Below are 26,985 nucleotides of genomic sequence, written 5' to 3'. Positions count from 1 at the left end.
AAGAATGTCCTTTACAGTTTTACATTACTGGCAATAAAGAAACTAGAAGAACAATTTTGCCTGAATAAAAGGTGTAGAAGTTTGTTTTTCCATCAGGTAAAAGTCCTTTTTTCTCACTATATGGAAAATTCCAAACAATGTCCGACGATGTTTAGATTATGTTTGACAGCCCACATACAAGGCTTTTATATACAGAATAATGGATGTATAAATTTTTTAAAAAGAGATATATATATATACAGTACACTGTACAGTTGTACAAGGGATTTTTGCTAAGTTTAACCTCCGTTTAGTGTTAAGAGTTCGAGCTCTGGATTGTGCATGTTTCAGATCATTTGTTGTGAAAACTGCAATTATACAGGATATCACTCATTTAACAAACCAATCTATCTAAAATTATGAAGCCAATACTTCTGTTGATTGTTGCTGATTATATCTGGTGTTAGAGATACATTTATAGTATGAAACTTGAAGTTATCTGTTTCAGCTGCTAAATTAAATAACAAATATTTGTGAAAGTATTCTAAATTTGTAAATGTATTTCAACAGTCAGTCAATCCTCTTTTAAGAAATGGAAATTTTATGGTTACTCACAATTACAAGTTTTTTTGTGAGTGTCAAAAATCTGTAAAAACAACTGTAAAAATAATGAATGAAAAAAATGAAATTATGGATTTTATTACAGTGTTTTGTGATCAAGTAAGGTAATTAGATTACAAGCATAAATAATGAAAAATTCATAATTACAAAAATTATAACTTAATGTTCAATAGTTGACACAATGCAAAGTTTTGATTCTGTAGTAAGTGTTGACTCTATACTCTGTGGTGGTTCTTAATTTGTATACATCTGGAGTTGATGCATAACAGCAAGTTGATGAGATTATTAATGACTTTCATTTGTCTCAATCTCTAACTTTTGTTCAATAAAGTTACAACGTCAGCTGAACACATGCTCAGGTCATCCAGAGGTGGAGTGAACATCTAAATACAACAGTATATCCATCAGTTTACATACAGTATCTGTAGGTTGAATTTAAGTAGGAGTTTAGGATGTAAAAGTATCTATTACATGAAAACAGAAAAACTGGAAGGTAGAAATGTCAAGGACCCATTTCACAAAATCCATTTCAAATCAAATATCACAGAAAAATCTTCAGCTGCTTCTGCTACATAGTCACAAATGACTGTCATCAGTACTGACAAATGTTAGTCTCTCAGAAATTGCAGGGAGATCTCACTCACGAATGGGCTGCAAGTATAGTATTTATTTGTCAAAAGTTTGGGGGTCACCTTTGTGCTAACATAATTGCACAAGAGGTTTCTAATCATCAATTAGCCTTTCAACACCATTAGCTAACACAATGTAGCATTAGAACACAGGAGTGATGGTTGCTGGAAATGTTCCTCTGTACCTCTATGTAGATATTCTATTAAAAATCAGCTGTTTCCAGCTGGAATAGTCATTTACCACATTAACCATGTCTAGACTGTATTTCTGATTCATTTAATGTTATATACATTCAAAAAAAACTGCTTTTCTTTCAAAAATAAGAACATTTCTAAGTGACCCCAACCTTTTGAAAGGTAGTGTACATGAAAAATGTCCCCGTTCCAATCATCTATCAGTAATTTCTTAAGTTAATTTGGATTTTCCACTCTGATAACACAAAAGTTATATATATTTAAAGTAGACGTTTTATTGAAAAATGTTTGCACTACCCGCTACTCTTCTGTCATTTGCTCCTCTGCATGTTGCTTGATGTAAACACAATCTCATATTGTTGACCTGAATTAGCTGAAACTCTTCAAATGTTATTGAAATACAGAAACAAATTTATTGAAACATAATCCCATCCTACTGTGCCAGATGAATCAATACACAAATAACTGAGGCAAGTAAAGCTATTGTATGGTTCCACCTGATATTATATGGCTTTTATACTTCTCTTGACTGAGTATATAATGAATGATGCACTATAGCACAGTGCAGCAGAAACCTGAACACATACTGAGTATATAATGTACAAGTAGCTCAGCACAGATGGAGAGTAAAGATAATTTTCCCAGAAAAATACAGAATGAGGTGGAGCTGAAAAACTGCAGGAGAGAAGCTTCTCAGTCATTTGTTGCTTGCAGTCATTGCTATTAATGGATAAACGTATGTCTTTCCACAGTTTATAACGATGAGTACAGTAGGCGTAAAATGCAGGATATTGAAGGACTACTGTGCTAGTGTGTGTTGTTAACAAAAGATATGAAAGAAAAAAATCCTGACCTTTTATTTGTTTACATTTTTTGAGATATAGGTATTGCTAAAGATGTATATAAGTTGGTTCAGGTTGTTCAGTCATTATTTTTCACTTTATTTTCAGATGTACACTTATATCAAAAGTTATTTATTAGTAAATATTGTCAAAATGTTTTTGAACCGTACTGAGGTTATTTGATTTGACGGTCAGTTATTGATTACATGCAAGCTCTAATAAAACTACCAGGTTACATCAACATATATCACACTAATTCAAGTTAGCCTTTATGACGTTCTGGACCTTTGCTTTGACATATTTTCTTCGACTGGACCTCTTTGAATTTTAGTTGAATACCCCTGCGCTAAACAGCATGTTGGCCCTCTTTTTAAATACAAAAAAACCCCCAAAGACGGAACAGTCCACCAACTTACAATAATATGAACACTGTGTGTTTAATAAACATGTTAAGTGCATATATATTCCCTTCTTTCTTGAATCTGTTTGCTCACGCAAAATGAAATGCGATTAATATAGATTGAAAATGAATGACATTTAATTGCGATTAATCAAAATTCATCAACAGCAACCCTGTGATTAATCTGACTAAACATTTTATTTGTTTGACAGCACTAATTATATTATATATATTATATATATATATATATATATATATATATATATATATATATATATATATATATATATATATGTATATATATATATATATATATATATATATATATATATATATATATATGAAAGGGGCTTGCCTTTCTAGTTCAAACTGACCAATCAGAATACGTCTATGATCCAATCATAGTTTAGACCCTGCCTACTCAACTCTATTTGAAATCTTTCTATTAGACTGCTTGTTTTGACTCATAAACTCAACTTTAAGAAGTGCAGTTCAGTCTGTAGCCAACAGAACTGTGAAATTAATTAAACTGAAAAACAAAATGGTGCGTGGTTTGTGGCCACATCTCTACACAAAAGGTCTGCATGTAGGCTTGTAGGGGCCTAGGAATTCCCAACAAAGATCATTTGCGTGTTGCATTTAAGCTGCTTTCGTAGCTTTGTGGGTAAAGACCGCCATACAACAGTCATATTACTGCCCCAAGATGAGAGAAGTTCTTACATCTCATCAAACAAAATCACATTTTCTATCTAGAGACTAACATGCAGCAACACACATGAATATGCAGATGTCCTTTGGTGAAGTTGTGTTGTCATATCAATAAAGCACATACAATATAAAACTGAAATGATTGATTTCAACATTGTGCTGCTTATTTCAAGTATTACTGCATGTGCTCAGACCTTCTGAAAAACATACTAAAAATAAACCGACTAATAAAACTGTGTGTGATTCAAGTCCACCTCTCGTCACAAAGGGTCTCCATGTAGTCACAGAGGGAGCTAATAATTTTTAACAAAGGTAATTTAGATGCTGCATTTATGTTTTTGTTTCGGGTTTAAATTTAAAGGAGGTGTTGGTTTGTCTGAAAATGTTTAATAAATAACCCTCAATATAAAAATTTATACATCATATATCAAAAGCACGGGAAAAAAATGCAGTCAACGATCCTTCCAAATCAATAGTAATTTATGCATATTCTGCATCTGTAGTTGCTGCTGTAGTCTCCTAAAAGACACACATACTTTGAAAAAACACATTTTTTCAGCATTTTTGTGTCTGTTTCTGGCTTATATATCCATTATGATGAATAACTTTGCATGAGATTTCTTCTACGTATCCTCTCCAGGTTTTTATCACTATCGTTTCATTTTATTACCACATCCTCGGCGTCCTTTAGCCTTTGACAGCAGCTCTCCCTTTGCTCTCTGCTATGTGCCTCCATGTCCGTCACCCTCTGCAGACCCTCCTCACTCTCAGCCCCCTCCTCCCCTCCGTCCTCCCCCTCTCTTCCTGTAGTCCTACAATAACACAGACAGAGGCCTCAGTAAGTGCTGTTTTCCTGGCCGGGCTGCAGGACCCTCCCCATAACCAAACAGGAGCCAAGCTCATTTTACCTTCACCCGGCCCAGACTGGACCAGACCAGGCCAGACAAATACATTTGATACATCGGGACCAAATGCATCAGCGGGACAGAATCCATGTGCCTGTATGTTCAGCAGAGTGTTATGACTCGTATCTCGTGCACACAGTTTTAACACATAATTAAAATTGACAGGTTGGGTGGTAACAATCCATATCCTGCTTTTCTTATTTGTCACACTATGATAAGACTTAGATTAAATGCAATGAACGATGTTCACCCTCTCCACACGAACATCAATAACTCATTTAGTTTGTGTCCTATCCATGCCATAGTCAGTCAGTCAGATGGTCACCAGCTTTGGCAAACGGTGAGACATTTACACAACTGTTACATTGTCATATATTTTGTACAGAACGTCATGCTGCTTAAAAATGGAATCCAGCATGACTCTGGCGGTCGTTTGGTTTTCAGTAAAATATGTTAAAAACTCTTAGATGGATTGCCATGAAGCCTGTGACATGTATTCATGTGTTCCCTAGGATGAAAGGTGGTTCATTTGCTTTTCATTTTGTGCTCTTTTCAGGACAAAATTTTAATTTGACCACTTACGAAACTACAATCATTCATGCTACAACACTGTTTCTCTTCATGACTTTGCAAAAACAAATGATCTTTTCAACTTTTGTGCACAGCACTACAGACCCTGTGTCCTTCAGTTTGGGTACCATATCTGTACATGTGAAAAGTGTAAACAGTCTATTTTTATCTTTAGTTTTTATCTTTTTTCTACTTTTGTATTTCTTGCCTTGTTGTTTGCTGTGCTTCATTTTCGTCCATCTGTAATGTGTGAATTTTACCTGTAAGGGATTGATAAAGTTTCTTACCTTATCTTATCCTATCTTAATATGTTTTTTTATGGGTTTCATTTAAATTTTCCAGCAAAGAACTGAAGTTTTTAATCTTTATATTCCTAAAAAATTTACAGGAAAGGACAACATAATTTGCCACAATAGATAAAGGGGAAATTAAGAAACTTTCATTCAGTTTGTGCTGGTTTGTGCTTAAATTCAATTCTATATTTTATATAGTTGCAGTTTTTGTCTGTAGGCAATCAGTGAAATCATATATGGAGAGTTAAGTTTTTAAAAATGAATTAACAGTGACTGAAGATTTGTGTATCAACTGCAATTTCCTGTGACGTGGTTTTTCTTCTTGTTGAAAAATCAACAAAAACTTTAATCCCACTACAACTAACTTCAAAAAGCTCTCAGAAAATGATCTATTTTATCTATAATTTTTATCAAAATAAAGATTTCTTACTAGAAGCATCTTCAAAAGTTATTTTTATTATAAAATTAAATGTTAATATTAAAGTCTGAGCGATATTGGATTTTTGGATATGATGCTAATTTTTAGAGCGTAAAAAAAATTCCGATATTGATATTCATCCATCTATTATCTGGACACCACTTAATTAGGATCAATATTCTCCATATATTTGTTATATTATTTATATTAGGCTAAATCCTTCAGGCCAACTCGAGTACATTTACATTTATTTGAATGTTGATTAATGCAAATTATCATATGTGAAACAAATTAAATGAAACTGAAGCAATGAATCTGTGCTGTATGTGCAGTTTACTGGTTCTGCAGAAAGTTCCTTCTTGTTGGAGGGATTTTTCTGCCCACTCTCGCCAAAGAGTTCGCGCAAAGGGAATCACTGGATTTTTGGGGTTTTTCTCTGACACATAAGATTGTAAATTCTTCATTTTATTATGTGAAGTGCCCAGAGAGGAAATATGCTGTGAATATATCTATTAAAAAAAAAACTCAGCTGACTAACTAACACTATCAACAATATACCTGCAAAACCTGCCTGTTGGCATTGTTAGTAGTAACATGTTGGCATGCTGACATTAGCATTTAGCCAAATGCTGAGCCTGCAAAAATGTATTGATTTGAATGTGATTTAAAAAAGAAAACCCACAACAACAACAAAATCCCTTTTTCTTTCTTGGGGAGTATCCTGGTGACACAGAAGTGTGATTTAATGGAGGTTTTCTCTTTGCTTCTCGGAGATGATGGTCTTTTGTCTTTGTAGATAACGTGGGCTTGTGAAGCCCTAATCTAACCCTAACCCTTGAGACTCCAATTCTAATTATGGGCCTTACAGCTGAGATTGACATGAATTGTTCCGACCTTGGCATTTTCCTGTCTCCGGGCGTGAAAAGCTTCCTGTAAGCACTGCCTGTCTGTCAGCAGGATGACACTTCAATAGGCTCATGGTTCAAAAGCTTAGAGCCAAACCTCAAGATGTGATAGATTCTCTGATGAGGAAACAGACAGTCAAAGACAGTCTGTCCTCAAAAATTAAATACATTTCACAGTCCAGGACACATGAATAAAATCACAACTCACCTGAATTTCTGAATTTCATCCATTTTAAAACCACTATGAATATTTTATGGGCTTTTCTTTGTAATGGAAAATGTTCATCTATGTCTATTTTTGTCTTGAAATTACGTTCAGTGACTGTACATGTCTTTCTGTGGGGAGTTTGCATGTTCTCCCTGTGCATGTGTGGGTTTTCACTGGGTACTGCGGCTTCCTCCCACAGTCCTGAGGTTAATTGGTGATTCTAAATTGTCTGTTGACTGTTGGTGCACTCTGTAAAGCTGGTTTATTAGTATTTTTTAATTATTTGCATTTTATTTTAAATTAATGCATTTTTTGTCTCCTTTTTAAAATGTCATGCTATTCTAGCTTAGTTGATTTTATTCTTGGTTTTATGTACAAAATTCTTAGATTGCTTGTGTGTTTTAAATATGCTTGTGTTCTTGACTAGAAGTCATGAAAAGTTTGAGGGTGCTGTCTAATCAAAATAGTTCTATACATACTCCTGGGTCAATTTGCAAATGCTTTTCTTCTCACATATGAGCTCTGCCCTGAAATGCTGCCAGTGAGGACAGGAGACTATGAGAGTTATTGTGGGACTTTTCTTTTCTTTGTGCAGAGCAGCAGATGTCTGCAGGGAGAATAGGTGGGCCTTGGCCAAATCAGATACCAGGGGAACACCTCAAACATGTGCCATGCGCTGCTTCAGGAAATACTGCAGTGAGATGGGAAGGGGCACTTTTTTTTCTCTAAAATGTGAAACGTGTAGAGTTTTATAAGTTCCTTTTCACAATCAAGTCACAGCAGAGCATTGTGAGATGAAAGCCTCTGCATCTCTGTGGGTGAAGAAGGCCATGCGACAATAATCTCAATACCTCAAGATGAAAGACATTCTTACATCTCATCTGAAGAAAAATCACACATTTTATGTACCGTGATACCTTCTACAGAGGTATTGGTTATGCTCTGCGGAAACAATGAAATGCAAAGACACAGGTGCATATATAGATTTCCTTTAAATAAAGAAGAGAGGCATAAAGAAGCATATATGAGCTAAAACTGAGCTGATTGATTTAAACTCTGTGCAGCGTATTTCAAGTAACACTGCATCTGCACAGACTTCCTGAGAAACATCAAGAGGGACCTGACAACTGAAACACCTTCAAAATAAAAGAAAACAAATGCCACACACTAAAAGTTATTAAAATATATGCAGCAAAATCATTTTTTTCCAAGAAATGTCAAGTATGGTTGCATGCAAAAGTTTGATCACTTTTTTTTTTGCTTTCATTTTGTTACTGTTGTAGTCAAGTAAATAAAGGACGAACTAATCTCGAAAAGGCATAAAGTTAAAGATGCATCATTCTTTTCAACAATTTAAGAAAGATCAGTGTATTTATTTATGTATTGTGTGCATGTGTGTTTGTGCATCTGTGTGTGATCTTGAAAGGAAGGGGAAACATGCCGATGTGCACGTATGTGTCTCAAATGTAAATGTGTGGACAACCCAAGACAAATTATTTCTAATATAACCTTTACTCAAGTCTCAGGTTTTAATTAGCTTGTTGGGGAAATGGCTTGCTCAATCATTGTTACCAACAGCCATTTGAGGCAAATTTCAAACTGCACCCATGGGTTCCTCTAAGCAGCTGCCTTACAGTCTGACAAATGAAATACTTGAAGCAGGAGAAGGTAATCAGAAGATAACAATGTGTTTTCAGGTAGTAGTTTCATTAGTTTCAAAAATGATTAAGAAATGGCAGTTAACAAGAGCAGTGAAGGTCAAGTTGAGGGCTGAAGCTGCTAGTAGGATTGCTAGAAAGACAAATCAAAACCCTCGTTTGACTGCAAAGGATGGAAGTCGCAGAAAAGTCACTAGAAGAAGACCTTTCCTGCATCTTCATCACAAAATTAAGCGTCACATTTTCCATGGTAATGGTCAGAGTGAGCAAAGACGTGTGTCAAGGAAAGATGAAGAGAATCATTGTGGACTGATTGCTTTGGACATGGTTGCAGACAGTGGCATGAGGAACATTTCACTCATACAAGGAACAACGGTGTCAATTAAATAGTAGCAAACTCTGGAAGCAAACGTCCCAGCGTCTGCGAAAATGCTGAAGATGATAAGAGGTGAGTGTCTAAAACAGGTTAACGACCCTAAACGCATCTCAAAATCCCCAATAGATGACCTCAAGAAGGGCGGGGTGAAGGTTTTGTAATGGCCCCCAACATCCCTCCACCCTGAGCATCATCAATACATCCAAAGAGCAATGAATAAAAGACAGAATGCCACAGAGGTAAAAGGGTTTTGCAGAAAGATAAATGGTTAATGGCTCACACTTAAATAGCGGGAAGGAGCTGGAGATTGAACCAATAACCTTGCAATTCATATACAAACCTGCTCTACCACCTGAGCAACAAAGAAGAAGAATAGAAGAAAATCTCCCAAACGAGGCCTGAAAGACTCTCCACAAATAGCCTCTGGCCAAAGGGGGCCATAGGGATATGACTAAGTCCTGACCATGCAGGTGCCCAAAGTGTTGCTTTCGACCCTTTTCATGGAAAAGAAGGTAACAAAGAAATATGCCATTCTTATCTTTATGCCTTTGGGGAAAAAAGGTCATAGTTTACTCACTTATCATTCACAATAACACAAACTTTGACTATACTTTTGCAAGCCACTCCATTTATTGTAGAAAAGAGGAAAAGCACTGACAGTACAGAAAAGAAAGAAGACCTGTATGTAATTTCAGCAGTAGAGCTGTAGGAAACACTGAACATTTTCATCAATCTTTTTCAGAGTCATTTTGACATGAAAAAGCAGGTAAACACAGATGCTACTATTCATATGAATGGCTCTGAACATAAGTAGAACAGAACCTTCATTATTTACACCCGTGCTTCTGTCAAAATGCCTGTGATGGGACCCATCAGCTGAACAGGGGTCCTGGATTTGTCTCTGCATTTGGCCCCCTCTGGACCCAAACTATTAAAAACCTGCCTGTTCTATGTTGATAATTTTAATGGTTTTATTTCATATGATTTATTGCACACGTTTTGCATTATTTTACTCTTACAACATTTCATTTGCAAATTTTCATTATCATGTACAATATTACTTCCTCTTGCTTCTTAATTTTCTATTCTAGTTTTCATATTTTCTGAACATATTATATTTACTGTTATTCTATGAGGCCCTGCTGCTAGCTTATGCTCTTTATACACTTAATTTTTTACTGCTCTTGGTAATCCTCTTGCAATTGTAGTTTCTTAAAAATATTTTTAAAAAAACGCAAGAATTAAATATATGTATTAAATACACACACACACACACACACACACACACACACACATATATATATATATGCACGTATACACACACACATTATATATATATATATATATATATATATATATATATATATATATAAAAAAAAATTATTTTATTTTATTTTTATTTTTATTTTTTTTAAAGTAATGCAAGAATTACCAACTTTTCCAACTGTTACACTGCAGCCCCACACCTGCAGGGAACTCAAACGCACCACTGGATGTCAAAACAACATTTTTCGGTTTGTAATAACTGAAAATATCTTACTTATGTCTTAATCTTATGTCTTAATGAATACCAAAATATCAGTATAGAAGTATGCTAAAGGTACACTTTTAAAAAACAAAAAAACTGTCTAAGGGGGAGTCCTACTTTATTTTACAAATCTGCTAGTTTCATGTTGTTTATATTTATGGTTTATTTTAAGGGTATTTAATGCACAAAATTCTGTAATATCCATTACCATGCAATTGGTTTTGATATTAGTACTTCAGGATTGTATTAATTTACCTTGAGCAAGGCTGGATTACCAATTTTTATAACAATTACACTGCAGCTGTGCAACTGCAGCGTTCTCAAAGGCCCTGACTGAAAATTAAAGACTTTGTAAATAAAAAAATATCATTTTATGAGACTATATGCTGAGGAGAAATTATAAACATATCTACGGTGGCTCCTGCTTTTTTTTCCAGTCAGAATTAGAGATATCTTTTTTAAAAATCGTACACCACAAATCATTTGTGAAACCTGATGAAACACGAACGCTAAAAATTATGTTTTTCTAATTACATGGTTGTCTGTTATTGATTCTACTGTAAATGGTTTGATTTTTAGGGTTATATAATATTCAGTCTCACTGCACTGTTTTGCATTAGTGCAGGAATGAGAGGAAATAAACGTGGTGTCATGACGCAGCGGTGGTTCAGGGAACTGCATCCAGTGGAAGGAGGAGGAGAGAGGAAGTTCTCCAAAAGTTTTTTTCCCCCCTGAAAGGATTCTGGACAAGCTCCGTTAGATTTTTCAGAGGAACGGGACTCGACCAGAAGTAGAAAAACAACGCTGGGGGAAGCTAAATGCAGCGTCCTGAAGTTCATCCCTTCTTCTGATTTTAGTTCTAATCACATGAAAGCTGCGCGAAAAGGACGCGCGTCTTTGTTCTGTGCGTTTTGCTCCTTTTCCAGACTGAGAGGACTTAACACCATCAGAGGCGATGAGATGTGAGTGAGCTATGCCTTGTGGAAATGGACAGACTTTATCCAAGCGAAAACATGGCGTCTGCGTCCCGAGGTTTAGCTTCTTTTCCAGTCTGCTTGTGGCGCTCTGCTGCCTGGAGGTCTGGGGTTCCGGGCCGCAGGGGGACGGCGGCGGCCGGAGCTGCAGTCCGTGTCCCGTTAACTGCAGCTGCTCTCTGGCGGGGCCACAAGCGTCCTGCGTCGTCAACTGCTCCAACATCGGGCTGGAAAGGGCCCCAGACATCCCGCTGGCCACCAACGTGCTGTAAGTAAAGTGCCAACACAAGCTGCACAGGACATGGATGTACAGTGGGGAGCATTTTTCACCCAATTTACGCAATTTGGAACCAGTTCTTTTATAACCATCGCCCACCATCAAAAAAAAAAAAAAAAAAAAAATGTTCATTGTTGGAACAAGCAAGAGTTTTCTCACTAAAGTTTTTTTGACAAATAGATTAATCTCATGAATGCTTTTCCACAGTATATGTCAACCACAACTGGTGGTTTGTTGTTATTTACACCGCATCCCTGTTCTTTTTCAATGTGCTTTTGTGGTTGTTTTAAATGGAGATAAATTAATCTGTCAATTAACCAATCAGTCCTCACCTGTAATTAATCAGTTAGACCTAACAATTTGAGCCACTTTCAAAGCAAAAATACTAAATGTTTTGCTTACTCTAACTTCTTAAATGTTGGTATTTTCTGTTTTTCTTTAGAAGTCTTTTTTTTTTTTTTTAAAGACTTTTCAGTCAAACAAACTGAATATGGCACGGCTGACTCTTGGAGAGTTTGGCGGGTCATTTTTCAAAAAATTTCATGCTTTAGGCCTGTTAAATATCCAATTTAGTTGCAAAGTAATTGGCAGATTAGACAATAATGAATTGCAGCGTGCATCAGCGCTCTGACAGATGTGGTGATTGGATTAAGGTGGCCTTGAAAAGCCTGCACAGCGCACCAGTTTAGGTTACTAACAACAAAACATGTACAAACATACATCTACAAAGAAAACAGGCAATACTGTGTTGCAAAAAAGGGTGATAATGGTGTTTACCATGTTTGAAGGTTACCTTTATCCATGAGGTTTGTGTATGACTGTGTGTGTTTTGGCGTGTGCATGTGTGCGTCTCAGTTTTTTAGTTTAAATGAGTCGGTCATCAGAAACGTGAACCTGGTGTTTGTGGTGCAGATCAGTCTTCAGCTGCGGCGAGAACATTCTGTTCTGTGCCGACAGAAGCCATATGTTATCCATTATTTATTTCCACTGAAACTACCTATTTTTGTTGAAGTATTTGCTCTATATACACACTAGGCATATAATCGATGCACATTATTTTGGGATTCTTTAAAGACTTCAATACATAGGCCTGTAGCAAAGTTTAGAGGAGGTTGTAGAAGTGTCTATAACGGTCATATTTGTGTTAACAGGTTTCCTTAATGTCAGAGTGATGGCATTCTGCATGAAAGAAGAAGAGTGATTGGTTAAAGTGTCATGTTAATTAGAGACAGATCCTGCTGGAGGATCTGTCTCTAATTAACGTGAACGTTTGTGTAAAAGTCAGACTGTATTGCAGTGTTAATTGCATCGGAGGTGACTGACTGTGAACATTACTGTCCTTACTAATTTGGCCTTCTTGTCTCCTGCTCACACTCTCCAGGCAGAAACATGGGAAATCAGATATTTTCCTCTTAATTATCTCCGATTTCATGGCCGGAAGAGACTTCCAGCCAAGATTCAGTGGAGAACTTAACAGCGTTCATTTCATACTACTGCAGGCACTCCTCGGCCTGTATTACCTACAGTATCCTCTCATTGTTAAAGGGTATAAAAAAGGCCATTCACTTGCAGGAACTTGACAGGATATTGAACTTCAGTGTCGAAGATAGAGAGATGAAAGTGCTGGACTCGAACATGTAATGCATGTAATGGTTACTCCCCCTGAAGTCACCTTTCTTCTTCCCACTTTCTCCCTCTTATTATAGACAAGAACAGTGGCGGGATCAGTAAGGCCACCATCAATCTTTGTAAAGTGCAATCCGTCACTAGCTTCAAATGGACATTTTAGACATCTTAGTAAATGGCATCTTGTATAGATATTTTATATCATAAAAGCAGTTGTTGTTCCATGTCAAGACTATTACAAGGTTGATATTATTGCCGAGGACTTAGAAATATAGTCAAAAGCTCTTGTTCTGTAGATTTTATTCCCACAAATGCAAATTTCAATGCTATTAGTCTTTTTCCTCCGTCCCAAAAACATGCAGAACTTGCAGAAAAGCTGTAAGTGAATAATAGACAGCAGCAGTGCTGGTGGTATATGTCTTGGTATTTTACAGCACTGGTTGAATTTAACTAAGGATATTTGGTCAAGTGTTGTACTTAGAATTTGAAGAACTTGTTCTTTATTTGAGAATTTCCATGTTTTTGCTACTTTACAGTTTTTTGTATGCACATCTATCAAATCGTGTGTTTAATAGTAGAATCACTAAAGAGAAGAGATTTTTGTATGATACTGTGCTGTGCACCAATATGACCTTTAATTTACCTTCAGCTACCGTTTCACATTTTCAACAGAAATGGCCTCATGAAAAATCTGTGTGATCCAGGTGTCGGTATCTTGGGATGTTACTGTCTGTTGCTTCTTTTTTATATCATATTGAAATGGAGCTAAACCATTATTAACCCACTGAACCTCAGCAGTTCCTTCTTTTGTCGCGTCATATTTTTACACACTGTGGTTTAATTTTTCACTGCACTATAAAGTCCTGCACCTCTATGAAAACAGCAAAACAATGACTAGAAGTAGAGAAAATGTTAAAATGCTCTTTCTGGAGTCTAACAAACTTGTAATGCCATAAAGTATAAAAAAGGAAAAAGTTTAATTTCTTTGGTTATCTTTGTTACAAAAGTTAAAAAAAAAAAAAAAACATTTCTCCAAGTGCTCACAGGTGTAACAAATGCTGGGTTGGAAAGGTGATTTTACATGCTACAGATATTTCGCTGCTTACATTTCTATTTCTTCTCTTCGTCTTGTATCTGCTCGGTATAAACACAGCCTGCAGTTCAGCCCAGTTCTACCAAGAAGTCCCTGAATTGACTTTTGGTTGCAGTTGTTTTACTGATACCTTAACAGTTGCGCCGAGGAGCAACAACTTTGGGTTGTGTAAACAGGGAACTTCTGGCCAATTTTGCAATAAGACATATAGAATGAAGTGATTTTGATAAAATGTCACAGTTGTGATCTGAGATTTGGTTAAGTTTTCTGACATGACGTTGAAAACGATTAGTTCAAGGACTGTTGGAACGTTAAAAATCCGGTGATGCTTTCTGTTTTTACAGTTTGTGGCTGCGATAAATGGTGTAGTTTGGCGATTTTTAAAAAGATAACATGCGTTTCAAAGTGGCTGGTGGGTTTTGGATTTCAAAGAGTTAATACATACCGTGGACCAACATGCCTCTTGTGCTCATTTTCTGTGTAAAGTTTGTGTTTATTTGAGGAAAGCTCTGGTATAAACTTAATGGTAAAACAGTTTCACCATCTAATCCTTCTGCTCCTCACCCTCCCTCCCTTTGCAGTAGAAATACGTTATTTCTGAAGCAAGAAGATGTCACCTGTACCTACATTTCAGTTTTGCATCTTTGATCAAACATCAGCTTCTCTCCTTTCTGTCTGTGCCCCTATCTGGCCCCAAATCTAAATGCTCTAGACACACCCTTGTTTTGTTTTTTTTGTTTTAAATCATCCAGTGGCAGTGAAGTATTTTAACATACTGCAGAGTGCAGCTGGAGGAAAGCATTCCCGTTACACACCAGTCCATCTGCTCCAACCCACACACATAATAAAATCTCTGAACACTTCACAGGGCAAGTTTCGCAGCTCTGAAGTCACTTCGGGGAAATGCTTGTGGAATGGTTTTTAAAGTACTTTTGTTTAGTATGCAGGTTGCTGGGCACAGATATCACTGTACTGTATGTCTCCTGGGACAGTAGACAGAGAAAGGATATCACAATACGTTCAACATTTGTCTGAAAATACGCAGTTCCTAGTGGACAGCCGTTGCTGTGCAGCATAATATGTGAGGTAATTTCTTCACCAGCAATGTTTTTTGTTGATTGTGTTGCTTCTGTTAATAATGACATCAGTTATTGATGCAAACATGCATTTCATTACAAAACCTTGGCCACCTCAGTCCATATATTGCCCAAATTTCTAAAATGGGAGACTACAGAGAACTCGAACTACGGTCATTTTTAGCTACCATAGCAATATATGGAAATTTGTCGACATACTCCCATTGATTCACTTTAATGATTGTTGGCTATTAACATGGTTGATTATTGAAGAAGAAAATGATCTAAATTTTGCATACACAGTAATTTCCTCATTTAAGTTTCATTATAGTGGACTGCACTACTAAACTATCGGATACTGTAAATATAGGAGACTTTCATGAATAGATTTGCAAAGAAGCTTTACAGTTTTAGCTCCAAGTAAAACTGTGCACTGCATTGTATTAGAACTGCTAGTAGACAACTGAGTTTCCTCCTGTTAGGTGGTAGGAATTGTAAAAATACCGCAGTCTACAGAGGAACTTCTTAGCAAAGAACACTGTTATTAATTGTTATTGTTTAGGCTGAGAAACAATGTGAAGTCATTATTTGTCTCAAAATGAACCTGCCTACACAGTGTTAAGTCTGGTGCAGTCCTGGGCAGCACACCGTTTTCCTGAAGAGTAAATATACTCTGGGTCTCACATACTTGGTCCTATCTGGTTCGCTCAGGAGAGTTTTGTCGTGTTACCATGGCAGCAAGACGCATACACACACAGACACGCTGCAGGCATGGCAATGCGATTTTGAAACTATTTTATTTACTGGGAGCGGTTTTGTCTTTACTCTGGCTCAAGAGGCCTCGCAGCAGCTGTTGAACAGGCGAGTCTCAATCTAGAATCTTCTCACGTTCTCCCATCTTCAGTATCTTTCCTGTTGTCCTCCTCCCGAGGTGGTTATCATCCATTTCACCACCTACACACGCACACTCACAGCCTTTAATGAAGTGGGAAAGGAAAGGTTGGATGTACCGGCCATATGCAGGGGAGAATTTGTTGTGTTACCATGGCGAAAGTAACTAATGACATCAGCCACAGAAGTGCAGACATTCCAGGATGTCATAAATAAGAGAATGAGGCAAGAAACGGGGAAAGGAGGAGAAGAAGAAGAATTATATGAGGCAGCTCCCCATCGTCTTCTCCACTGTGTGTGTGCGTCTGTGCACTTTGTACTTTGTGACTGCTGGGAATAGAAATGTCTTGGTTCATCATTAACTCAGTGAAGGGGTTACATGGCAGCCTGAGAAAGGAGCTCATTTTCTGAAGAAAGCCTGCGTGTCTGTGGCTACATCCATACTAATACATTTTCATTTTAAAATAGTAATTTAAGCTGATTTATCTCCATCCTGATGAGAGTGTTTGAAAAACCAATATCACATAACCATTATGCACCCGGGGTGTGCAGTGTGCTGGTGTCAACAAGGAACACGTTGTTTAGTTGTGGAAAAAACAACAGACAGAGATTTATTTGTTATATATGTTGATTATCAAGCCTGATGTCTTTGTTTTCTTTCTGAAAAGGGTCATTTTTGATAGTTGAAACAGGAAAGGACACATAAGCTGCATTTAAAATAACATAGCGTGTCTTTTTCCTTTCAGTATGTGCTGCAGCTGCCCTTACAAACTACATACTCTGTCATGCAGTGTTCATACGATCGGGACTGACTACTTCATTGTCGCAGTCTGTTGTGTGAAATGAGCTGTCATCTGTCTATGTGCTCTTGACGGCCGAAGCTTGTTTATGCTCACGCGAGACACTGTGACATATGTAACGTAGCTTTGCAAAGATTGTGGCCCAGAATGGCCAGAAAAGCATGCTGGCTTACATACTACAAAACCCAACTAGATATTGTAGGACTTCCAGGTATGTTTGGCATACTGCATTTGGCATACAATGTATTGGGACTAAACTAAATACTATATTTTTTCTGTCATACTATCTAGTAGTAGCCCCCACAGTTACCTGAAGACACAGTTAGGAAGTGGACATTGGTGTCTGTGTTATTGTGTCCAAAGGTTTCTGCCCGTCCAGGCTAAAATGCAATCATGAAACTCTGAATGAAAAATAGTCTGCACTGCTTTCAAAATGTCAACTTCACGAGTCCTCAAATACTGGAGTGGTGTGGATGCTAGTAGCAAACTTGGCAAAAATTGCACCTGGTATTGTGTTGGTGCTATGCAGAGCTTTGTAGACCCATGTGTATATGATATTTTGTTTGTTGCCACTTGGGGGCAGCATCAAAAATATGTACAACAGCCAGAAACATTGGCTGCCTTTGTTACTCCGCCAAGGAACGGGCAGAGTTATGTGACGATCGGCGTACGTTTGTCTGTGAATCTGTCTGTCTGTGTGAAACATTACTGAAAAATGGAAGCAACACATTTGGATGAAATTTTCAGAGAAGATCAGAAATTACACAAGGACCAAGTAATTAGATTTTGGCAGTGATGTGGCTTATAGTCTGGAACGCTTATTTTAACAGTAGCAAAACAAAGGTTTGCCAAAAGTGATGAACTGATCAACAGACTTTCATAAGAGTAATATACACGCAATTCAGTATCCATACATAACATGCACATGCATAACACATGCCTGTGCTCAGTGCAAGGTCCTTGTTTATTAAAGATTTCATCCGTCAGGAAATGATACGTCAACTGAACAGCCTTGGTGGAATACTGCGCTCTCTGAGTGCTTTTCTACTTCCTGTTTGTGCTATTGTCATTTCTTTGTTTCTTTTTTTCTTGCTGCATGAAAGACAGAAGTTGTGGAGTGTAGTGCATTGAAAACGAGTCCTTAGCAGTCAAAAGCAGTGATTATAGTCACATACATCGTTCGTCATATCAAAAGGACCCTTTATCCTTAAGGCTTTGAGCCAACCCCTCAACCAGTAGCCATTCAACCTAGGACTGGGGCATACAGCTGAAGTCTGTCTTGAGTAACTGTTTCATATCAGGTTTTAATTATTTTTTTTAAATGAAGACCAACAGAAATAAGGTTTATTGTTAATTTAACCACCTTTATTTTAATGATGTTAATGTTAAAACAAGGAAGGAGGAAAACATAAGGAAAACATACACACACAAATGTAATGTTCCAAAACATGAAATGTAACAGTGATTTGTAAAGGTTGGGTTCACTGAGGCAAAACTGGGTGAAGCTGCTGTATCGCGCTGAGGCTCAGAGTGGCAGGCCAGTACCAGGTGTTACCAGATGAGGAACCCACACCTGCACCTCACAGACCAACATAAAGTCCATCAGCTGTTAGAGCAGGTTGCCAGGAGAGTGTCTTTTAGGTGGACATGGTGAGGACACAAGGGCATGGGTGCTTTAAATTTGACTGCGAAGCTGATCGCTACAGACTTCAGAAAACTTGCTTGGAAGCAACTGGTAAGAGCGACAAAGGAAGAAAGAGACCCTGTTATGAAGAGATATGACAAGCTGTTCATGAGCAGGGAGGAAGCACGCTTGAGGTTGGTTCGTTCACGCAACCAAACTTTGTGTTTTCATTATGAGCTTATATGGCGGCTTGCATCTTATGCATTTAAATACAATTATTGACTATTCTCTTGAACAGTTTTCTTATTGCTGTTAAACAAGTTCCTGTGGATGGAAGATATCACCCAGTTCCTATTAAACCTACGCACTGTCACAGAGGGGTAAACTTGTGCTCATCACCATATCCTCTGTTGACTGAATCTCCATAATCTTATGTTTTGCATATGTGGATCGCTATGTAAGCATACACCAGTGAAGGATTATAAGACCGCCATTAGGTTTGGCGTAGCCTGTGTGGGTTGGTGTGTGGTTGATACATCAACTACACTGACGGTATCCATTGTCTTTGAAGGTTTGTAGCACTGCAGCTCCTTTTTTACTCATGACTTCCAACCAAAATGCACTGCCAGGTCATACTCAGAGCCTTACTTAGGCACATGTGGGCATCATTCACGTGACTGGCTGCAAATCTTCAGCCAGATGTGTTCACAGACAGAAAATCCTGAAAAGGAAACATACTGCAAACTGTCAGGGTGGCACAAAGGACAAAGTAGTCTTTATTTTTTCGTGGTAACTGTTTGAATCTCGCTGGAGATATGATCATTTTCAAACCTGCAGAGGAAGCTATTTGTTGTTACTTTGAAAGTTGTACATACTTACCTAAGCTGCATGTGGCATCACTCTGACTATAAACCAAGTTTGTTGAGTTGACTGTTTTCACTAATTATACAACATGTTGCTTACCACCACTTTCTGACTGTAAGAGCTCATTTTAAGCTTAGGTTCAAAATTGCCCAAAAACAACCACGTGAGATGTGACATTGTCTGTGTGCTCCAATGTGTAGAATTTATAGTGTTTTAGACTTTGGTTAAGTGTTCTGGATTTAATGTATAAATGTCATTGCATTTAATAGGGAAAAGTCAGAGCAACTTGTGCTTGTTTTAAAGAGAGATTGCACAGGCACACTTCTCATCCAGAATGTTACATAAACTTTTCAATATTCCTAAGAGTCTAGATTGTTAAGTTTTAAATAATGAAAAACAGATATACATTTAAGAAGACCACAATTACACTATTTTAGCATTTTTGTCTGCAGGACTGCTTGACTTTGTCTGGGTTTGGAATCAACCAGTTTGTGTTACAGCAATGCTGAAAGTTTCCTCCGTGTTTCAGCCCTCAAAGCTCTCAGTTCATGCACACCAGAGCATCGGCAAACTGATACTTTTTCTCCATCCCATAGGTGCTGTAAGGGATTTAAGTCGGCACTCATTCTAAGACTTTGATTCTTTCCTTGACAAAATATTCTTTCTGCAGGCACTTTTTAAGCTTTGGATAATCATCCTGCTGAATATTTTTTTGACTGAGGTCTTTTAAGTTTGCATCCAGAATCAGAGTTCATGAATGCATCAATAAATGCAAGTTAAACTACACTATTAGAAGAAAAACAGCCAGGGGTGTTTGACATTTACACCTCTGTGCTTTACTGTAGGGTTGGAGTTCTTCCTCTTGCTCTCTTCACACACACTTTCTACCAGCATTTCTAAACAGACTGAAAATGCACCCATCTGAAATTTACTGTCAGTGTTTCTTTTCATGTTTTTATGTACATTTATTCTGATCTGTCTTATTCTTGGAGCTTATGAATGGTTTCCTTTGTATAATTCTCCTTCTGTATTCATACTGATGGAATATATTTTGAAGTATTTGTGAACAGATGAGTCATATCCGGAGATTTTTGTTGATCTCTAAAGCAATCTTTACTGTGGTTTCTCACTTGCTTTTTTCCTGATTTATCCCACAATTATACATTCCAATCTGCTGCTGGTCTGTCTGAGTCTGTGCCTTCTTTTGTCAGTCACAAGTCTTCCATCTTTAAACTGCAGATCATGTGTTTGGCTAAGCTGTTCAATAGTGCAAATGAATTGTTCTTGACCTTTCCGCTAAAGCTTTGTTTGCCCTTTCTGCAGTTCACGTGTTCCATTGTAATATATAGTGGATGTGTGGTAGAAGGCAATTACCTTCAAGTTCCCACAGGTGCCCATTTTCATTGGCGTTACCAATACTAGAAAAAATGGTGACTCTGTATACTACATATTTTTATATACACTTTTCCATTCTTTTCTCCTCTCTGCTCTGTGTAAAAACAGCCAAATTCCCTGAATTCTTGTCATGCGACTGTTGCAGCAGAGTCACTGTTGGCTTTGCAGTTGTACTGAGGAGAACAGATTTATTTCTTTTTTTTTTTTTTACAGAATCTGACAATTGCATTTTTTTTTTTTTTTTTGGCAAATTCTTAACTCAAGTGACTTGAATGAAATATTCCAATTATATGCTCAGATTTGGGTAGTTTACCAGACAAAACCAAATGTCACACGCCATTAGTTCAAGGACCATCAGAAACCTCAAAACCTGACAGTTGTTCTTATTTTTTAAAGTTTCTTTCTCTAATTAAAGCTGTCATTTCTTTGGTTTTTCAAGAGAAAGCACCTTTTAAACCCACTGGCAGGTTTTGGGGTCCAGTCTTGTGCTTCTGTGCCTGCAGACTGGTTCTATTGGACTGCAGCTTGTCATAAAATTACATTGTGCTACCATATTAAAATCTACTAAAAATATCTTTATTTTACAGATATTCGACATTAGAACAGCTTTTACAGTTTCCGGACGAAGTTTCAGGATTCCACCATTTTTAAAACAAATAAATTTCCGGCACGCTTCTTTGATTTTCACTGTTATTTTTTACAGGATTTTTTGTTACTGCGTAGACTTAAAAAGTGGATGTAAAAAGTTTATAGTTGGCTCTATATCCTATTACTCAGTGTGTTCCCAAAAAAACCCCACAATTTTGCCACATATGTAGCTAAATACGAATGTCACAGCTCAGGAGCGTTGAAGGTGTCACCCAATTTGGAGACTGGAGAAGTGCTTCATGTGTGGTTTATATAATACAGAGATAAATTTAGCAGGGTGCAGCGCATATGTAGATGTTACATATCATGAATTACATAATTAAGGTCATCAAATCAGTGAAAGCGTTCAGGCAGAGTAACATGTAGTCGGTTGCAGCTGTATGTCTTGCTTTGCAAAAAAGTGTGAAACGCGTTATTGCAGGTGTTGATCACAGAAGAAACATTTGAATTTTACCCCAGATCAACAAAACACTTGCCTCCCTGTTATTACTTTTCCTATAGAAATAACTGGAGGGTTTGCTGTCTGAATTTAGATATAAACAGCCAGGACATGATTGTCACTGTGTACGGTGTGTGCATGCTGCATGAGCCGTCGCTGCCTGTGTTTGTGAGAGAGTTGCAGAAACACATCCTGTTTGTGTACGTAGTCTGTTCACACTGAGTGCAGACAGCCGAAGACCTAAGGCATCCTAGAATAAGACTCAGCTGTCCATGGGCTAAATGTTAATAAGGTTCTTTGAGGCTGAAAATGGAAAATTGGTTTGTTAGTCTCTAAACTTGGAATTGCAGCTCTGCCAAAAATCTAATGGAATGCAAGTTAGCAGCATGTTTCATTTAGATCCAGTGTCAAAAACATGTTTTACATTCATAGCAAAAAGCCCACTTCATATTTTTGAGTTAAGGAATGTGCATTGTCTGCCAGTACTAAACAGGAAATACTTCTCAAGTCCTATTCTGATGCAACTTTGTCACAAATAACAGAAAATAAAACTGAAACGTGATCATATAAGTGAGAAAATCATTTGTAAGCCTGCAGTGGAGCCACTGTTGCTAAGTGTAGACAGAAAGTTATGATGGAGCGCTGAGGATATATCAGGACGGTGAAGCTGAAACCAATCCAACAAGCAGAAAGCACTGTGAGCAGAGATAAGAGAAGATGAAGTAGTGTAGTCTGTTGCCAGTCGATGGTGTGGAGGCCTGAGCCAAAGTGTCTTCTTCAATACAGATTGTGCCAACTGCTAACCTCTGTTAAGAGCTGCTGAAACTTCTCTCAGTGGAGCTGAAAGCTTATTTAACTGCTGGGTGACCGACTTCATTATTGTGCTCTCTGTTGTCGATGCTGTTTGCGTTTCACTTGGTGAACTCAACAACATGGAGCTTCCAGCTTTTACTGGCATGTGATGAATTAGACAAGAATGGTGCTTTCTACAACATGCTGCATACACAGTTTGAATGCTGGTGGCCAAATGTACAAGAACCCAGTGTATGGTCCAGCCTGGAAATATGCAAATACACTCTTCAGGGTCAGGTTTACACAGATTTATGTAATGCATTGTTGTGATCTGGAGTGTATCACTAATAACTGTTAACACGATGCAGCAAGAGCCAGCTGACCTCTTTCTTTGGGTCACTTATGCTCAGAATTCATATATTGTAAGTATATTTCCTCAAGCACTGTACTTATTTTAATGTGCTTTTGAAGTATTTCATGAAGTATTTTCATGCTATGTCACTTTCTACCTCTGCTCCGCTAAATTTTTGAGACAAAAACTATGCTTTGTTCTTCACTATATCTATTTTAAAATTGAGTTGCTAGTTGTTTCTGCAGATTCACATGATTAATTAGGGATTTGCCGATTTACTGTCAAAAATCGGGATCAGAGCAGATTGAGGTGTTTTTAACTGTTCAGTTTCAGCACAAACATAAGCCCATATATTTGTTAATGTGTGCTGTCACACAGGTGTCTTAAAATGGGAGCACAATTTGTGGCAGGACGTTAGGGATGCAACTTGTGAATTATTTTCTTTATCAACACAGACATGATTTCGGCATGGTTTTGGGATTGGTGCCTCTGTCATAGATACGCTAATAGTGTGTAGAAACACTGTCTTGGTTGAACCTGGCTTGTCCTGAACTTTAAAGAAGTCTTTGTCATGGTGCCCATTGTTCGCTAAAACCTCACAATGATCTCTGCTTGCCAAACATGGAGCCGTCCTTAGTTTAAGGCACCAACGTCTTGGGTTGCCTTAATATAAAACAGCAAGAAACTCCACCTGGTGACTCAAACAGATACTGATACTGGTCTACAATAGATTATCAGGCACACGTGAAAAGTATAGTTTTTTTTCCATCTTTTCTATCTGGTAGAGCTGCATATCTTAGGATAACTAACTACATTTTGAGACGGTGCCTTTGTGGCGCTTTACAACAATGTTTATGACCACATACATTCAGGAATAGATAAATGTGTGCTTTGCACAGCTATTCAGTTGTCAGGAATATACTTTGATTTGATTACAATGTCTTTAGTGTACTAGAAGTGTGCATTATGCAGGAAAATGGTATTGGATTGGGACTAGGTAGAAGATCTTAATGGTTCTTCCACCACTGTTAATCTGAACGTGTGTGTGTTTCGGTATATTAATGACAGTGAATGTGATTGGATTGAAAACATGCATTACATGAGGTCATGGAAGTGCTAGATTAGCTACAGTATATATACCCCCCGTGAGGTTTGACATTTGTGATTTCCAATGTGCGTGTGTGCTCACTGATTATGTTCACAGTTGTTTCAACCACCTTTGTGGAAGATTTTTGGGATCATAGCCATGTTTTGTGACATGCACTTCTTGTGTGTTGAGTGTGAGTGAATGTGTTTAAATGCATTAATTTACATAATAAAGAGGTTGCATTAATTATGTAATAATGTTAGTACTTCCTGGAAGGATTACTGGAACTTTAGTCTCTAAAAGCATAGAAAAACATCGAGTCACATTTTAGCTTCCCGAGAAGCATATCATCTGACAGACCTACAAGGAATAACCTTACCAGCGTTGATACCGTAACTTAGAGGAGATTTAGAAAAAAAACCTGATTGTAGCATAAAAGAAATGATACTATCAATTAATGTGCTTCTGTGACACAATAGTGACATTAATCAGATTCAACAGGGCCAGTATAATTTTACATAATTTTTCAGATGGCCACATACGTCAGCTGCCATGCCTCAAATGTAAATTTCATCCCTTATTCCCATTTTTATGTTTAGGCTTAAAATGAAGAGGCGACATCTATCGACAATGCAAACAAAAAACAACAATCACATGCCAGTTTTGAATACAGACTATAGAGGGATCATGAATGCAGCTCAGGCAACATACAGGCCAGATGGAACCATGAATTTTTAGAGTGAAGGTCTCACAAAGAAGCTCATTATTCTTTAATGTTATTTATTCATTTCTTTCTTTTTTCAGCTTTTGATGTTGCACGGAGGCCTGATGTCAGTTAATTTAATGTCTGCCCTCAAATTGCATCCTTTGTTGTGTGTGTTGTGACCTCTAATTTTGAAATTAATGATGTTGAAATCCTTACTGATGGTTGCTTATGTGTGCTTGTTGCAATACATTACATTTATTTTGAAGAGGCATGTTTAAAGTGACTTTACTACATATTAGATCAGCGTACTGATGACGTGAGTGAGAAATCAACAAGACAAGCAGAAGTAGGCTCCACTGTGTCATCCATACATTTTATTTTCCATTAGCTTCCGAGTTTTCAGGTATCTTTAGCAGATTTTTTTAATTTCCTGGTATTCCATGTAGTGTCTCGTGTTTAATTTTTTATAAAATATAAAGTACAGTCGGAAAGATAATTCAAAACAGACTTTTGAAGTCATTCTAGTCTTCACTAATTGTCACCAGTCACCAGATCTGAACCCATTTGAACACATATAGAAGATTGGGAACATGTAAAGGACTCAAGACAAACTGTGCTGCGACTGTTATGCTCGCTATTGAGTGTCTTTTTCATGGCCTCTTTTTCAGTCGCCTACTGTGGTGACAGTGTCCATCGTCAGCTTATAAATGGAGTCCGCTAATGTCAAGAAATGACTGGTTCCCAGCACAGCTTAGACCCCATAACAAACTCCACCCAAGCACAAAAAAGTCTTAGTCGTGAAGCCTGTCTCTGACCAATTAGAATGTTGCCGACGTTGAGGGACAGCTAGGGTCAACACCAGCAAGACATTCGATTCATTGTGGGACAAAACAGGGAAAAACATAACGTTAGTCAAACTAGACTCTTGAATAGCCAGGCATGTTTCAAAGCTTTATTTTCAGTTAAATATGATCTCAAATATAGTTTACAGTCAAATTATATTGACAGTGTACCTTTTAGTTAACTCATCTAGCAGCAGGATTTCAGAATGTTACCTTTAAAGGTCCCATTTTGGGCCCATTTTAGGCAAATCAGTCAAAGTGTCACATATCCAGTGTCTTTGTTTTTATTCTGTTGCATCTATTGCAAAGATGTTTCATGTTACTGTATAACATTGACTGTACAACCCATGGTTTTGAGGATGTAAGTGGCTTTCTATTCCCGTCCCCTTCAAGAAGAATATCTGTTTCAGGTGGACAGCTATTGGTTATTAGTTTGGTGTTACATAGCAGCTGGGTCGAATTTTCACTCATAAATCCCCGAAATTGCTTAATTAAAATAATAACTTTTTTTTTTTCCCTTTTTTTATATTCGCACCCCAGAAATATTGCGGTCTGTTGATGGTTTAAGCCAGACCTGGGTATCGTACGGCCCGCCGGATGACCCTGACTGGCCCGTATGAGGTCAATGGAAAATATTGAAAGTCAATGCAAATATATATCATCACAATACATGCAAGCAATACACCTGCACTGCTTTTATTTTGAACGATCTGCTAAGTTACCGTTTTTTCCGCCCGTGCTTTTCTATAGTTAGCATAAGGTTTATGTGCTAATTGGTTTGTTGGTCAGCTTCAGCCTGGGAAGATGTCAGCTAATGGCAAAAAAAGAAAGATTTGTTCCGAATGCAGAGTTTTTAACAAGACATGGACTTTCAAGTATTTCTTCACTGAAGTCACAGGTAAAGCTGTGGGCTAGTTTGTGGCGAACAGATCGTGGTGCTCAAGGATTATAATCTGAATCGACATTACGAGACCAAACATGCAGAGAAGTACGAACTTTTGACTGATGCAGAGCAGGGAGGATGTCTGAAGGTTTGCTAGCTAAACTGCTAAAGCAGCAAGGATTTTTACCAACGCTCACAAATAAAAGGATGCCAGTTAGCCATTCTCTGACGGAGAGTTTATAAAAGAAAGGCTGGTGGACTCTGCAGCGCTTATATGCCCGGAGAAGAAAGGAGCGTTGGTTAATGTGACCCTTTCCAGGCGAACCGTAACGAGGCGGGTGGAGAGCATCGCCGAAATCTGGAGCTTCAGCTGCACAACAA

At 37.6% G+C, this 26,985-nt stretch overlaps 1 protein-coding gene across 1 annotated transcript in view; it reads left to right on the top strand.

Moving 5' to 3' along the window:
* Positions 1–10,972: 10,972 nt before the first annotated feature.
* pkd1a (polycystic kidney disease 1a) overlaps positions 10,973–26,985 on the top strand; it is an 89,456-nt gene continuing 73,443 nt past the window's right edge. The window contains exon 1 of the mRNA XM_023275238.3: positions 10,973–11,477. Within this exon, the coding sequence (XP_023131006.2) occupies positions 11,209–11,477 (269 nt within the window). The 5' untranslated portion in view covers positions 10,973–11,208. The remainder of the gene's footprint in view (positions 11,478–26,985) is intronic.

Source organism: Amphiprion ocellaris, chromosome 4 (genome assembly GCF_022539595.1).
Source record: "Amphiprion ocellaris isolate individual 3 ecotype Okinawa chromosome 4, ASM2253959v1, whole genome shotgun sequence".
NCBI lineage: Eukaryota > Metazoa > Chordata > Actinopteri > Pomacentridae > Amphiprion > Amphiprion ocellaris.
The sequence above is the reverse complement of the archived record's forward strand: the minus strand, read 5'-3'. Positions and strand labels throughout refer to the sequence as shown.